General features: G+C 31.6%; 2 protein-coding genes across 4 annotated transcripts; both read right to left on the reverse strand.

Moving 5' to 3' along the window:
* Nucleotides 1–2,205: 2,205 nt before the first annotated feature.
* Nucleotides 2,206–5,204, reverse strand: Rpt3 (26S proteasome regulatory subunit Rpt3). Its single transcript, XM_074125188.1, has 9 exons — nt 5,186–5,204; nt 4,923–5,045; nt 4,717–4,809; nt 4,415–4,601; nt 4,120–4,266; nt 3,829–4,032; nt 3,096–3,340; nt 2,549–2,773; nt 2,206–2,446 (listed from the first exon to the last, which is right to left on the reverse strand). The coding sequence occupies exons 2-9, from the start codon at nt 4,953–4,955 to the stop codon at nt 2,333–2,335; spliced, it is 1,248 nt and encodes a 415-aa protein (XP_073981289.1). The 5' UTR covers nt 4,956–5,045; nt 5,186–5,204; the 3' UTR covers nt 2,206–2,332.
* A 5,297-nt stretch (nt 5,205–10,501) lies between these two features.
* LOC141452771 (uncharacterized) lies at nt 10,502–14,899 on the reverse strand. 3 transcript variants are annotated; one of them, XM_074125191.1, is made up of 5 exons: nt 14,193–14,899; nt 13,286–13,416; nt 13,125–13,202; nt 12,711–12,801; nt 10,502–12,209 (listed from the first exon to the last, which is right to left on the reverse strand). In XM_074125191.1, the coding sequence occupies exons 4-5, from the start codon at nt 12,723–12,725 to the stop codon at nt 10,662–10,664; spliced, it is 1,563 nt and encodes a 520-aa protein (XP_073981292.1). In that variant the 5' UTR covers nt 12,726–12,801; nt 13,125–13,202; nt 13,286–13,416; nt 14,193–14,899; the 3' UTR covers nt 10,502–10,661. The 3 variants fall into 3 exon arrangements, with proteins under 3 accessions (XP_073981292.1, XP_073981290.1, XP_073981291.1); XM_074125189.1 differs by having other exon boundaries at nt 12,711–12,995; XM_074125190.1 differs by having other exon boundaries at nt 12,711–12,995; nt 13,286–13,599.
* Nucleotides 14,900–16,595: the final 1,696 nt, after the last annotated feature.

Raw genomic sequence — 16,595 nt, forward strand, 5'->3', positions numbered from 1 at the left:
GATAATTTTTTTTTTTTTATCATGTTTACAGTTTTAAACTGTTCCACAATCTTTCTTGACCTGCATAAACACTAGCACTGGCAATTTTGCATCTTGATTTTGCAAGCCCATAAATTCCATTTCTATACATATCTCTTTAGAAAGCGGAGAAAATAAGAATATTTTTACACTAAACATTGAAGTGAAATAGTTTATTTTTAAACCCTTTTCAAATATTTATTCAGTTAAAAGCAGAAAAAAAGTGTCAACGTGCGCATTAAAGAGCTTTACGTCAAATGTTATTTTTGATATCTGGCAGCCCCTTTTTAGTTAGATATCTCGTACGTAGATAAACAAATCACCAAGGTAACAAATTTAGTGTTTCACGCCAGATGTAAGTAATCCACTTATTTTTCTCTCATCTTGGAATGTGGATCTCAAATAAATTTATAATATTCGAAAATTGCTCATAATCAATTTCTCTGAATGTACTTTTTAACGTTAACTGAATTCTTTCACAAAATAAATTGATTGTTTTGGATTTAAACCATTTCTCCATATCTTCAAACGTCTCCATTTTTACATTAAATTATCGAAAAGAATTTATTTACCCTAGGATTCCTAACTTAACCATCATTACTTAGTAAACCATAGGATCCAACATTTCTTTCTCACCCATACTCTTTCAAAACTATTTCTTCATTTAGAATACGACAGAATCAAATTATTAATGAGAATATGTTTACAAAGTAATTTAGGCAATATGATCTGATAAAAGTATTAAATAAGCAATGTTAAAGCCTGGAAAAACTGTTTTTTTAGACGGAGTCAGTAGCGATATATTAGTGCTGCTGATTATGAGAAAAAGATAGTAAATGTCACAGTCATAATTTTCCAGGCGGTTCTACGCTATCAAAACCTAAGAAGATTCTTCAAAATCTTGAGATGCCTGGATGGAGATTTCTATGAATATTAGTATATAAGTATTGCCTGGGCTATGAGAATTAAGGAGTTATGAGAAGTTAGTTTGCCTTGCCAGCTTCCCTTAAAGAACCTGAGCTTTTTACAGTAAAGGAAAAAGCTGCAATAGGACAGCTAACAAACCTTTGGCATAAGACAAACATAGTCATAACATTTGTGGAAATCTCTGCCCAAAGGCGAACAAGTTCATTATCATTAACCACTAGCTTAAGTTTCTATGACCATAAATTTATTCGGACGAGCATAGACCCCTCGACAGACCTTTGCATACTGAATAAACAAATACATCACAAGGGGCAGTCAGCGCAGACAGATTACCTTTATAGGTTTAACAAAAAGAATACACGACAACACATTTCCTCTGGGTGAGGACAGGTATTCTGTGTCTCGGGAATGTTCTTATATAGAATTTCGGTTTTAAAGGAAGAATTCAGAGTATTTAAAATGAAGGTAAAACACTGCTGAATGTCGACAAGAACATGAATTATGTTGAAAAGCCGGTGAATTTGTATCAAGTAGCTTTCAGTGATTTGAACAAGAATGCAGCGAAGAAAAAAGCTGCAAATTTGTATTAATTTATATGTGGTGCTATTTCACTTCACGTAAGTGCTGCAGGTTATGAACTGTATTTTTTGGGTGCGAGGAATATGAAGCTACGGCTATGGAAGTCTGGATGAGGGTGTTCATTCCTTGGGTAGCTAAGTGCCCAGAGGAGCACTGGTTATCATCTAGGACATAATTTCAAAAAAATTCTCTTTCTTAGATGAATAATCATTACAATAATAGTAATGGGCCTAATTTTTCAACCTTGTCTATAAATAGTTATTTAAAATTTTTATAAAATACTAAGAAAGTCTCACTTTATTTCAGGGGACAACCCACTTATTGTAATTAAAGTCCAAGATGTTAATATTCTGTGAAATTTTAATAAATGTAATTAAACAAAATGTTTTCAATTTAAAATGTTTTGTTTTAATTTAAATTAAATTCAAATTTTCTTAAAAAGCTTTCTTCTTTCATGATCTGCACTGGATGATTGATACAAATCATCAACTCTGCTTCAGGTTTTAGGGGGAAAAAATGGAATAATCCACTAATCAATAGTTACTCCATTGCAGTCTAGTGAGAAGAGCACCTAAAGTTTTTAAATATTCTAATAAACACAACAATAAGATATGCAAATTTACTGCCAGTTTATTTAATTTTAAATATATACTTAGGTTTTTAAAACAATAACTCCAAAAATGTTTTCATGTTTATCTTTATCTATAAACTTTAAAGCAATATTGGAATACCAAACAATTAAATTTTAGAATTACAAATGTTAATGAACAAGAAAGAAATAAAAATAAGGGAAGTGTGAGTCCACATCTTATTTGTAAAATTCATGTTCAGATTCGTCCTTCTTGATATTATTCTTGTAACCTTTCTCAAAATCTTTAGCAAGCACAATATATCTATTTTCTCTGACAGCATGCATGCCCGCCTGTTACAAGTAACAAGAACAATTCAATAATGTGGTTTAACTTTGTTTGAAATTGTGTATAAAATAATAAAAATAGATTAACTTCGATGTAAGGAAACATACCTCTTGACAAATAGCGTTAATATCTGCACCAGAAATACGATCAGGTCTAGCCACATAATCTTCTAAATCTACTTCTTCACTTAAATTCATCTTTGCAGTAATTGTTGAAAACACCAATCGCTTTTGACGTCTATCTGGCATTGGAAACTCTATCTTCCTATCAAGTCTGCCTGGTCTTAAAAGAGCTGGATCTAGTGTATCAGCTCGATTTGTTGCCATGATTACCTACGTATCAAATTTTATAAAAAATAAAATGCTTATTTCAAGTTAAAACATATTTTATCAATTACTTGAATTCAATTCTCGGTAAACTTGGACGTTTAACCAACATGGAAAAAATACATATGTATATTAGGCTTCGGGTGCAAGATTATAATAAACATAAGATCCAGTTAAAAGCAGTTTCTACAATACATATATCTCATGTACCTGATTCCTAACGAAAACTAAAGAAAAAAAGCGATGTGTATATTATGCTCCAATGAATTTTTGGGGCTGAAAGAGAATCTCTTAAATTTATAGCAAAGAAAAGAAATTTCTGCGGTACCTTGACGTTAGTCGTTTGATCGAAACCATCCATTTGATTTAATAATTCTAACAGAATTCGTTGCACTTCCCTATCTGCACCTGTTTGTGCATCAAATCTTTTTGTAGCAATAGCATCAATTTCATCGATAAAAATAATTGCAGGCGCATTTTCTTTTGCAAGACGGAACACATCTCGCACCATTCTTGGTCCTTCTCCGAGATACTTTTGAACAAATTCAGATCCAACAACTCGGATGAAAGCGGCTGAAAAAGAAACAAAAAATGAAATTCAGCTGCAATAATAAAATAAACTAAAAGAAATGTTAAATTAAAAGTTCCTAAAGTTGGCAGGATGAAATATTGTAAGGAAGGAACAAGGGAAGTGCACAACAATATGGAAAACCTTCCAAAACTCTTTTTTTATAACGATATTTACCAAGACGTTTTTGACCATCTAAAAACTTAAATATGTTTTGCACTCCCTTAAGAGGTGTGAAATGACCTATGACCGATTTAAGATCTTAAGTGGATCTTAAAGATGATTTCAAAGATCAAGGAGATGTAAGTATAATGAAAAAATCTATAATTTTTTTCAATTACCGCGTAGAAGCAATGGAACACTTCCTAAGGAAATCCTCAAACTAACCATTTCTAATTAAAAATATGCAACTTTCGAAATCAGCAATAGGACAAATGTTATTCTTATAGCGTTAATAAGAAAAAATGCACACAGAAATATATGTAAAAATTACCTGAGGTATGGTGAGCCACAGCTTTTGCTAACATTGTCTTGCCACATCCTGGTGGTCCATACATAAGTACACCTCTAGGAGGATCAATGCCAATTTGTCTGTAAAGTTCAAAATGTGTTAAAGGAAGTTCAACTGCTTCTCTTATTTCTTGTTTCTGCATATCCATGCCACCAATGTCAGAGTACATTACATCCGGTTTTTCATCTACAACAAAGTTCGTACACACAAAACAAAATAGATAAGACAAATTTTAAATTCTAATTAAATAATACTATATCCGAAGTGAAATACCCGCTTGGAGCATAGAAATAGATGAATCTGCTTCAGGAGGCAGCACATCTACCAAAGCATTGCTGTGTTTGTGAAGTGCCACACTTGCTGATGGTTTTAACAATTCTCTATCAATTGTAGACAGAATTCTCACATAATAGTTTGAGCCTACAATATAAAATCCAAAGATTAATTAAAACTCTTCTTTTAAAACTATCAACAGAAATAAGCACTCAAGTTAAAAACCTAAGCTTATACATACATTCAAAATATCAGTCAAACAAATAATTAATTCACAATTTTAAATGAAACTTACCAGTTGTGCTACCAACGATACCAGTATTTTGATCAACAGCTTCTAAAAATTGACCTATAACAAGTGGTACACTTTGAATTCTTTTGACCTCTTCTTGTGCATGAAGGTACTCCTTTTTGAGGTTACGTTGTTCATCCTTAATGTATTCTTCTTGAACTGCCAAAAATTCTAGTTGTCTTTGAAGTTTCTAAACAGACGTAACACAGATATGTTTCATGTATAAATGAAAATGGTGCTTCCATAATCGAAACATGACAAAACACTTTTAACAAATTTATTTTGTTAACACTTTATAAACATACCTTATACTTAGTAAATAAGTCTTGGGTTTCTACTTCTTCAAGAGAATTTGGGCCCAGAATTGTAGTAAGCTTTGCATCTTGGCTATTTTCTTCCTATAACACATGAAAATTCAAGTGCAATTAGTGAAGCACGTAATAAATTGAAATCATACAAGATTTAGAACGATATAAATTAAAATTAACCAAATTAAGCTTTAAAAACATACCTTTTCAGGTAGAATTATGCCAATTTCTTCCATCTTCAACAAAAGCCTGTATGTTAATTTAAGCTAGTCACTGTAACCTATAAGAGGATAACCTTCCTATCAAAGCCAAAAATGCCATGTCTTCTGCAAATTAGTTATTTCATTATTTACAAACACCAATTTATGCAATACTTTTAAACCTTCATTTGTATCTTAAAATATTAACTACATTCTAATGTAACAAAAATTGTGACAAATTGTTCATCACTTTGGTGCATTATTACCTCGAGTATTGAAATTTCAAGATGTACTTAATTTTCGAAATTCTGACTGTAATTTTCTAGAAGATATCTGTATTAGGAAAGCCTACTCTGAAGAAAGAACTTGGTTCAATAATAAACTTGCCCAGTAAATGTTACTAAATTTAAGAGTAAGGGAGACGGTCTTTCTACAAGCAAAAACCTTAAAAGTTCATTCCCGTGCGATCTAGCGGCAATACATGAAACTACAGTTGTGTAGTAGTTTTAGAGAGTGCCGCTAGGTAGCATTCACTTATTTTATTATTGTGTGTCTATTCACTTGCGCATTTATTTATTTTTACTTGAAGGTAGGTATGTACATAAATAATACGTCATAGTCTAATTAGTGATAACAAATTTGTTTTAATCCACAGTACGGTCCCAGTATAATCAAGAACGGCTTCTGTTCAGCTTCTAAATAATAATTCGTTTGAGAAAATTGACCATATTTAATAAAATAATTATTTTGCTAATGAGCTTCTTTTCACAAGCAAAAACTATTATGAGGGATCTTTATTATTTTGTTGATATTTAATATAACATCCACTTAATTTATTGTGCTGTTTTGACTGTGGAAAGCGTTTGGATAATAAAGATTCATAGATTTTTATTGAAACATGATGGTATTCACACTTACTCTTTGTGCAGTTTTAATCAACAAACTGTAAGTCTACTAATAGGCACCTTGTAAATGCTAAATTTAATTATATATTGCTTGAATAAACATTTGGATATTGGCTATGATTAGTTTCATTAAAAATGCTCTTTTAAAATCAAAAGAATGGTTCAAAGCACTTTAGTTTATTAAATATTAAACAAAAAAAAAGTCAAAATATACTTTTTTGTTATTTATGCCGGTTTAGAACATTGCAATTGAAAGTTTTATTTTAAGTTATCAGAAACATTAGGAGTAGATAAAGTAAATATACTGTAATAATTAAATTTAAACACTGAATATTGTAAACACAATATTCTCTATGTAAATAAATAAAATTATTCTGTTCTATACTGCTATTAATGTTTTTACTTGTATATATAAATGTCATAAATATAGTGTTTAGTTGTGTTATTATTTCAGTTTTTAGTGTACACATAATATTATAGTTTCTTAAATCTTGGATATATAATAAAAAAATATTTAGAATAAATGTTACCCATGTTTATGTTTATTTTGCTATTTCGTCTACTAACGAAAATCCTAGATAGCATAACTTTTAATTTAATAGTTAAAAATAATTAATTATTATCGAACAGCTATTAATTGGCTATAAGTTCAATGCTCCTAAAACCATACAACATTTGGTAACAAAAAAAAATCTTAGAAATTATCTAATCGAAAGTAGTTGTGTTGAATCCATAAAAAATAAAAAATTGAAGACATCAATGAAGTAGTGGAAGTCTGTCTATTCTATTCTAGAGTAACGACTTTTAAAACTACCTGTGTACAGTAGTTTGCAGCTAGAAAACACGAATATGAATTTTTGCAATTTGAAAAAACATACTGAAAAGTTAAGTATTTTATTTAATAAAATTGAGTTTATAGACATTCTAATGAGTATCCGAATAATAGAACTTTAGCACGAACCAATAAACAAAAGTAGGTAATGTTAAAAGGGATATATCAGATTTTAAAATGATTGATTTGTTTTATAAATTTGTATTGCAGCTAAAACTTAACATTTTTTCTAGTAGGTGCTGAAACCTGGTAGTGGTCTTATGAATTAATGGTAAATTTGTTATTTTATTTTGTTTATTTTCATTTATTAAGCAACCAAACCTTTTTTTTTATTTGGGATTACTATTGTTAGATGGTATAAAGTTCTTGTTAATTAATTATAATACAATTAAGCTATAATTAATTTTAATTTGATAAAAATATCAATAAAATGAATTTAAGTTGTCGTCTGTGCATTTGTAATAGCGGCCTACTTAGGTAAGTTGAATTCGCAGGGTGGGTGGGAGGGACGAGAATTTATAGAAAAAATTATTCTACTTAATTACATTTACTTTTAATATTCCACAAAAAAAATATTCTACTTAATCATATTAACTTATTTGCTAATCTTTGTAACATCTTTTATGCTAAAATGATTCTTAAAATATCTAATGTGAAATACGTATTCTACTCCAAAAGTGTATTTTTAATTGTTTATAAAATTGTGATTCCCAGTAAGTACTGCTATCTAGTGAGCACTTTAAGAACTACAAAATATTAAACATCAAACAAATTTGAATTTGTGGCTCGCCCACCTTCTTCTTGAAAGGAGAGAATTGATTGTTTAACTAAATAAAATATGTTTAGAGTGACGTGCGACGAGCGATGTGACCCCTTGCATCACTCAAGTCGTACTGAAGAAAATTTATTTATGTTGACGTATGTATAGCGAGAGGTTATTAAAGGTTTAATTCCCAGTATGTGCTGTTACCTGGTGGTCATTTTAAAAACTACAAACTATTAAAATCCAACAAATCCTGCCCTCATGTGACGTTTTTTAGAACTACAATTTTAATTAAATGTGCAATTCCCAGTAGGTGCTGTTACCTGGTGGTCAATTTAAAAACTACAAAATATTAAAATCCAACAAATCCTGCTCTCAAGTGACGTTTTTTAGAACTACAAAATATTAAACATCTAACAAATTTGAATTTGTGGCTTGCTGACCGTCTTCTTGAAAAAAGAGAATTGATTGTTTAACTAAATAAGATATGTTTAGAGTGACGTGCGACGAGCGATGTTACCCTTAGCATTACTCAAGTCGTACTGAAGAAAATTTGCTAATGTTGACGTATATATAGTGAGAGGTTATTAAAGATTTAATTCCCAGTAGGTGCTGTTACCTGGTGGTCATTTTAAAAACTACAAACTATTAAAATCCAACAAATCCTGCCCTCATGTGACGTTTTTTAGAACTACAATTTTAATTAAATGTGCAATTCCCAATAGTTGCTGTTATCTGGTGGCCATTTTTCAAACTACAATGTAAACAAACGATAGCTTCTACACATTGTTTTTAAAATGTTTCTATTTACATTTCCTGTCATTTAAGTAACAAATTATATTTATATGTTATTGTATTTATATATTATATTATATTTATAGTTATATTTGTATATTCTTGATGTATTTATAACATTTACTATAAGAAAGTGAAAATGTCAATATAAAATTTTCTATTTGTTCATGATACTTATAGATTGTTGTGATTTACTGTGTATGAACAGGCATTTATCAATAAGAAGTAAGCATGTTTCTGTATGTATCAATACATAATTTATTTATTTTAATAACTGAACTGTGTGCAGAAAATTCCTTTCTAAATTGAGATCTGTCCTTTCCTAAATTAATGATAATATGCACTAAACATCACTCATTCAAGATAAGTTCATTTTAGAGAAAATTTGAAATTCTCTAGATAGTCAGAAGCTCAATATAGTTTCCCTTCAAAAGAAAAAATAATTTTCTTTTCAATACAAGATTTCCTTCTATTCCTTTTTTGCTTCCCTAAGTGTTACTGAAGGTAATAAATCAGTATTTTACACTTTAATATATTGTATTATCCTGAATTTAGAAGGCAGATTCATGTTATTGAGATTGAAGGGGCTATAAATCAAGTTTTACAAAATTTCTGTGACTAAAAGTTACAACAGCTTAGCCTAGATGGCTAGTTGAGCTGCTTCCCTTTTAAAAGTTCGTTAATTATATAAACGTCTTTTCGGGAAATGGTAATGTGAATTCAACAAAGTATTTCTAGTACATTACTCGAATTTAATTGAAGTTATTTTATTGGGATTTTTGGTCCCAAAATTCAATGTAAAAAAAGTCTGTGATTATCAACAAGTAACACGTTTTTCTTTAAGTTCACATGAGTTTGTAACAGAATCGAAGTCCAATCGACTAGCCAAACCTATTTAAACAACCTTTGAAGATGGATAAAAAACTGACCAAGAAAACAAGCATACTATGACGGATAATGTAATCTATGAAGAAACACTTCTTTACAATTCTGTGGAACATATGTATATCATTCAAGTGAATTTAGTAGTGTAATGCTCATAAATTGAAGATTTTAATAAATTTTCTAAGTATTAATTTCAATTTAGTTTTTGGTGAATGATCCATTAAAACAAAAACAAGAAGAATATTGCCAATTTCAGTCATAAATTTGTTGGATTGTTTGGCTCTTTTTTTTAAACATACATGAATTTTTTCATCTTTTCATAAATGAAATTGGCAATATTCTTTCTTCCTTTTAATTATCTATTAATGTTTTCATAATTAATTATCTTTAATTTACAAACCTGCATTTGAAAATCTGTTCACAGCATCCTCGAACCCTGAACTAAGATATTGCCTTCAACATTTTAAAGGACTCAAAAATATAGTTCATTTAATAAAGAATGATTTTCAAATAAATTAATCAAATAAAAAATAAATTATACTACAAATAACCCTACATTTACTCCAGTCATTACCCAACTAAATTTTCATTTAGTTACCAGTTTACCATTAATTACAGATAGTACTCTATGTTTCCTTATCTCTTAAAACGTTCATTAGTTTCCATAACTTATTTATATTCTTGTGCAGGAGCACATCACATCCTCCACTAAATAAATATAATTTCTTTTAAGGTTTTTACATTGCCCTATGTAAAAATTCCTGGTTTTTGCATTTTACCTCCAGATGGACAGCATTAAACCACCTTCTAAATTCCAAGGTACCTTCTGAAGTATTCGGGGGTAGATCAGTCCTTACCTTAAAAAGAAAACCCTGAAGTGTACTATTTGCTTGATAATATAAGTAAATTGTAGATTAAGCTAAAAAAAAAAGCTCTAAGCGACTATTGAAGCAAGAGTACGACTTTTATTTTCCAAAATTATGTTTATGTAATTTATTTGATAACTTTTTCAAAATTAACTTCTTGATGTAAATTTTGTATTATTTATTAATTAAAAAGTAATGTTACCTTACTTACTTTACAAAGTTAGTTGGTTACTTCATTCAAGGAGTTATCTTTGTTCCAATATAACAGGATATTATTATTTTTTTTAATGTAAGGTCTACGGTCTACTTATAATGATAATAAGTTAATTTCAGAACAAAGTTGAAAATAATAGTAGGAGTAATGTGAAAAGGAAGTTATCTAAAAATTGACAGATGGAGATTGATAAAAGTGCAATTGATGTGAATGCTAAATTTTGCATATTTCTACAAAATGTAATCTGCAAATTCGTTAAATAGTTATCTAAAATATGTGTAGGAAATTTTGGTGATATAATCTTATTAAAGTAGATGCGGTTAATTTAAACATTTATTTCATTAAAAGTACAAAATTTGATAAATAATTTATTACAGAAAGATATCAGACAATACTTATATATTTAATAATTTTGGGTAGTTTTACAACTACGACTAGCACAATGGGAAATAATTGCTGGTTTCTAGATTGTTTAAAATGATTCATTGACTATGGTGAACCGGTGGAGGCGGTATGTTTATGAAGGGACTGTGCACAGGTATAAAAGGTTTAGGAACGAATTTCCTAGCGAATACACGTTTTGGCCTGTAACTATGTATAATAAAACTCTGAAAAGATGTGGCCTTGGAACCGCTATCAGCATGACCCACAGCATGACCATTTGTAATTAGAGAAGAAGATGTGCTTCCGTGGCTTGTTGGATCCCTTTGAGTAGGAGTGTCCTGTGAGTTCTGTCCGCTGTCCTGGACATGCGAGGTTGCTTGATCAGCACCTGGAATGTATTTTTGTTCAGCAGAACCACTGTGGTTAATTTGTGAGGTATCTCCATAATCGTGTGATCCGATGGAATCATTTTGCACTTCATGTGAAGTAGTTGAATGATGTCCGACATCATGTTCATTTACTGGTGGGTAATCTTGTTGACTTGAGTTATAATCCAGTGATTGTTGATTATCAGTATTTCCTTGTCTTTCAGATTCAAAATGGGATCCGTGCTGAGAGTTAACATCATTTGTTACGTGATCTCCACCGTAGGAAGAACTTCCGTGATTTTCTGCCGATGTATGTGCCGTATTATCGAAGGAATTGCCGTAGTTAAGGCTACTTTCACCATCTGAGTGTCCTTGCACAGGAGGTGAGTGACCCACTTGACCTGACCCGTGGGTAATCCCTTGTGTATGACTGCTTGCTAAATGATTCACTCCTTGCCCCTGAACCCCAGCTTTAAATCCTGATGTGTCATGACCAAATGAATGCTGGCTAAAGACGTTATTACCTTGTACAACAGGAAAATATCCTTTGCTACGGCCAAAGTTTGCTTGATGCCCGTGGAAACTTCCTAGAAGATGTGTTGCACCTGAATCGAAATTCCCCCTTATGGGGCCATGATCAAAAAGCCCGTGACCAACTCTTGAAGGTAACAAACGCAATCCGAAAGCATTATCATGAGGCACTGAAAAGCCAGGATGTGCACTTGAAATGAAAGCCCCATTCTTATAGTCCTTAGTCGCTGGTGGTAATGTTATTCCCGTAAAGGCTACATGTCTTAATGGCGATAATAGAGGACCACTATGTCGTACATCTTCTTGAACAGGAATTATAGGTTTGGGCGCTGATACATCAAGCGGCGCTGGATGACCTACATTCAATCCATTCTGAAAGATACCGAATTTATTTCCACCAGACCAAGCATTATCAAAAGCTGGACTATGGTGACCTACATTGGTTTGTGCATGAAAATTAGGTGTAACTACTGGATTATTATGCAAATTTCCACCATGTTGATGATAATTTCCATTATATTCATTGAATTCTGCGTTTCTTGAAAATCCCCCACCAACGGCTGCTCCATAGTTAGACAAGCCACCAGTGAATTCAGGAATTTTACCTTGCCTTTCTACGTTGTCATGAAATTCTTCTGAGGAGGCACGACCTTCATTGCCACCATGGTATGAACCCAAACCGGTAAATCCCAGTTCTCGTTTCACTTCTGCCTTTGCCACCATACATAGAGCAAATGCGAGACCACTCTAGAACAAAAAACAAAAATAATTTTTTTAACAACTAGCATCATTTACCCCACATAAATACTTGCTAAAGGGCTTTGAAAAATTATAAAGGAAAATAATTTTGCAATTTTATGCTTTTGTTTTTCAACTTTTAGCAAAGTGTCAAGATTACTCCTCAAAAGAAGATCGGTGAAGGAATCCTTTCTTAACAAGTGAATGACTAGAACACAGTTTCAGAATCAATGACACTCTAAAGTACTTCCAGCTCCTGTAGCTAGGACCGACACTTAAAGATCTACTTTTGCGATTTTTTTTTATATATAAAAGAAAATTCACACTAAATACACTTTTTTCAAAATATTAAAATAAGAAAGGATTTTAGACAACTAAAAACAAAACCGTCCTTTTATATTTAACGCACTTTTCACTACAAATATTTTTACACATTCTCAAAATCTGCAGCGGTTAAGTTATAAAATAACGAAACAATAATCCAATTGAGTGGTATTTTTTTTTTTTTACCTGTAACAAAATCATTTCTAGCGGTGGTCATGAGAAGAACTGATGCACCTGTCCAGTTGAACTGCATGTTTTATATACCTTATATATATACCTGGAAAAGATTAAAGAAGTGGTGGTAGCTTGGTCAAGTTATGCTATGTTACACTGGCCAACAATTTTTCCACAGCCCTATTGTCCATTTTGCAGTGTCTATTTTTCCACTTTCCCTGTTAAAGGTGATAGTGTTACAGCAGTACGCGATATGTTACACTTGATCTTCTTTTGTATGTGTGTATTTCCTATCTCCTGTTCTTACATAACACATTAACTATTATTAAGTACCAATTAGAAAGGATTAAATAACGCTAAATTTTGAAATTTTAGAACGAAAAGAAAGTATCCGTATTGACAGAAATTTATTTTATTCCAATTTACCTCCATACTTTGTAACTCTGCTTTATCCTTGGAATTTTTACTAATTATAGTAATATCTGTTTTTCCAGGCAGTACTCACTTAAACGAAACACATAAATTTTAAAATTATTTTGCTCTTATTTGTATTAAATACTATCTAATGGTGGGAATATAACCATTACCAATTCTCCATAGCTTGGTCCGTGCCTCACTGAGTGATTAGTTACCTTCATCAGACTACCTAAGTAGAAATCATCCTTAGAGAAAACGTGACATCTTGCTTCCTCCAGACCTCCAATAAAAGCAAGGTACACTAAAAGTAAATAAGTGTAATCAGTTATAAGTTTAAATAAACCCAATCGACCATATGTAAAAAATAGTTGAAAACAGAAAAATAAACCTTTCCTACTAATCATTCAATTTATAGAAAAATCAATTTTTGATTATTCTAGACGTCCTATCTCTGAGCAGTGTACTCCAGTGCATAAATTATTCGCTGAAAATAAATAGAAATCCGTAGTATTTATTTTAAATTAGTACTTCGCGACTATTTTCTTATTGATATTTTCAGCTACAAACAATAAGCGAAATAGTTCATGAGCTATCCTTGGTAACCTTGAGAGAGACAATATTCAATGTCGACCCTTAAATTTTGAAATTTAATTTGGACTCGGATGACTGCCACGTCAATTGGCGGGAAGAACCATCTGATAAGAGGAAAGAAGCCAAAATGAGGTCTACCTACAGAGGACTGGAATGAAGAGGAGATTTATAAAAAAAATTATAATGGCAGGACGGGATTTCTACAAAGTAACTTTCCGGCGCATCGACGTCTGTGACCATTAGCGCCTAAATAGCTTTATTAACCAGTTGTTTGTTAAGGAGAGGCTTAGGTAGACTGTCTAAGAAGCAGTATGTGTATTATGTTCAGTTTTTGATGTTTCAGTCATTACGAGAGTCTTTTTCCTAAGAAGATACCCAAGTATTTGATTATGTTAGCGACTAGAATGGGAAGTTGTAACGTAGCGAAGAACAAGTACTCCGGCAAATCGTAAGTGTCACTATCAACACATTCAAAAATTTACTTACTGTTAGGCTATAACTATTCTTGAACCATTCGATTCTCGGCTACCATTCCATTTACCTCCACTTTTTTCTATCATTCATAAAGTCTGCTGACAACGGGTTTCCAAATTCTCCTCTACATCCTGTAGATATGTTTGAAACCGAAGTATCTATTGTACCCTTCCGTGACATCTTGCAAGCATTTCAGTCGATCCTGACATGTGACCTTTTCTAACCATAATACCTCTTCTCCTTCTGATATAAATGTTCCAGCTACAGCTATCTACCTTTGCTTTACCTCTCTAGGTTGACGTTCATACATTCCTCTCTGCGTACAAACAGTTGTCACCTCTCAGACCTCGTACCTGGTCAACGAACCTTTCCAATGCTGCCTGAGCCTAGTTCTTCTCTTGCGCTCTCGAGGTTGCCAAGCCATTGCTTGATACCATAACACATTCTCTGTGTTAGGTCCTCTAATGTTTTGGTACCTGAATTTCTAATATCGAAGCACTTATCAATAGTTACAGTTGGAAGTTTAAGTTTCTCCAGACATTGTTTTAATGCTTTGAGAATGCACAGATATACATATACGTATAAATTTATCTTTCAAAGTAATAAGAAATAACACATTGAATAAGCAAGTATTTGATTATTCTGAAAAATGGAGTATTTAAATTCCCTTTTTATGCGTAAGTTAGGAATGTTGGCAAGGTAACTCATTACTGATAGGTTATATACTGCATAGGTTAAATACTATCAGCTTTTATCTATGGACACAACCACTCTAGAATTTTAATAACAACGTACACATACATATGCTGTCAAGTAATAGTGAAAGGTTATAACTATCGTTGCAAGAAAGAAGTTTATCTAATTATGGAATGTTTCTTACGTTGATCTAGGGCATCGTGCAAATCCAACTATTCATCTTGTACCAAATAGTTGTCTCGAAGACAATTCTCTAGACATAAAATTGAAAAAAATAAATAACTTCTTATATACTGAAATAAAAGTCTTTATTGTTTAAGTAATATTCATAAACCATTTAAATACGTACATTAATAAAGCAATCATAGAAGTAAAAAACAAAGCGTAAAAAAAGAAAGATAAATAGTAGATCAAACAAATTTTAAAATCATCTCAGAACCTCATTTTTCCAGATTTCTTAGTGGATACTTTAGTCACAGTTCCACATAAATTTTACTGACAAAGAACATATATTGGACAATTCTTCCCTTGGCCTACATCAATATTTGAAAGGGAAATGCAATACTTAGCTTTCTTTAGGGATTTTGGTATCTCGAAACATTACAATGACATCCCGCACAGATATTGCTCCCTGCAGAGATGCTTGGGCAACCATTAACAGGTACTATTTCACATTCGTTCTCAAATTCCTTCAGTTATGTACTTGTAAGAAATATTCATGTACTTGTTAAAACAGACGTAACATAAGTCTTTGTATGTGGCTTTTTTTTTGTGTCTAGAGGCGAGGAGCTGCGTGCTTCGAATGAAGACAAGAGAAGAGGCAAGATAGCACGAATAATTTTCAAATGGTTTGGGTGTCTTCGAGCGTTAGTTTATCAGTCACAAGATAAGTTAAAATTAAGATAAAACCTTCGTACCTTCAATTGTCTCATTTTATTATGACGAAGTGAGTGAAAATGTATAATAATACTTAAATGAGATTGCTTTTTGTCAAAGTAGTGGTTAGAGACAAGGACCGCAAAGCAAGGCCAAACATCCTAAACAAAATTCGTCAAAGATGTCTGGAAGGTTATCAAGAAGTTCGCTGGATGAAAGGCGACGAACAAGAGTATGTGGTGAGAGGTTAATGGTTCATGTAATTTCCTGAAGCGTTCTTTGATAACTTAAAGACAATTAATGTTGAAGTATTTGTGCATCGTCTGTTTGATACATAGTAGGGAACGCCGACTATGGTTGTGAGAATATTTTATTGGAGTGATTGGCTATGCTTAGATAACAACGTTTGGTTGAACCCCACAACTAAAGTGCATTGTGAATTATTAAACTTCAATGTTAATTTTAGAAATTATATTTTCAATATTATGTATTAATATTAATTTTTAAAAAATTGTGAGAACGATTAGTTCCATGATAATGTAATCTACTAGTTCTTATATCATCGCCAACTATTTTCCTCTTTTATATGCAAATGTAAACCTTTTTCCCGATTATTTCATATTAAGTCAATTGCATTATGTAAGAATTATTCCACTTCCGACACAATACAATTCAACCAATAAATAGGCAAATACAGTTTAGAACAAAATATTATTATGTAGTTAGTAATGAACGATAATATCATAAACATTTAGTTAAAGATTCGTTTCATTCGTTTGAAGTAACTGTCAAAATCTGTGAAATGCATTGCTCTAGGTGCTAGAAAGGATGCATGGTATATTT

Source organism: Rhodnius prolixus, unplaced genomic scaffold, assembly GCF_049639745.1.
Source record: "Rhodnius prolixus isolate KJV_2025 unplaced genomic scaffold, Rpr scaffold_3, whole genome shotgun sequence".
NCBI classification, from domain to species: Eukaryota; Metazoa; Arthropoda; class Insecta; order Hemiptera; family Reduviidae; genus Rhodnius; species Rhodnius prolixus.

What these genes read in the sequence shown, in the direction of transcription:
- Rpt3 (XM_074125188.1), bottom strand. Translation starts at nt 4,955, where the DNA reads ATGGAAGAAATTGGCATAATTCTACCTGAAAAG. An exon ending in TATCGTTGGTAGCACAACTG is followed by an intron (nt 4,267 to 4,414) that starts GTAAGTTTCATT and finishes TTTATATTGTAG; the next exon opens with GCTCAAACTATTATGTGAGA. An exon ending in ATCAAACGACTAACGTCAAG is followed by an intron (nt 2,774 to 3,095) that starts GTACCGCAGAAA and finishes TTTGATACGTAG; the next exon opens with GTAATCATGGCAACAAATCG.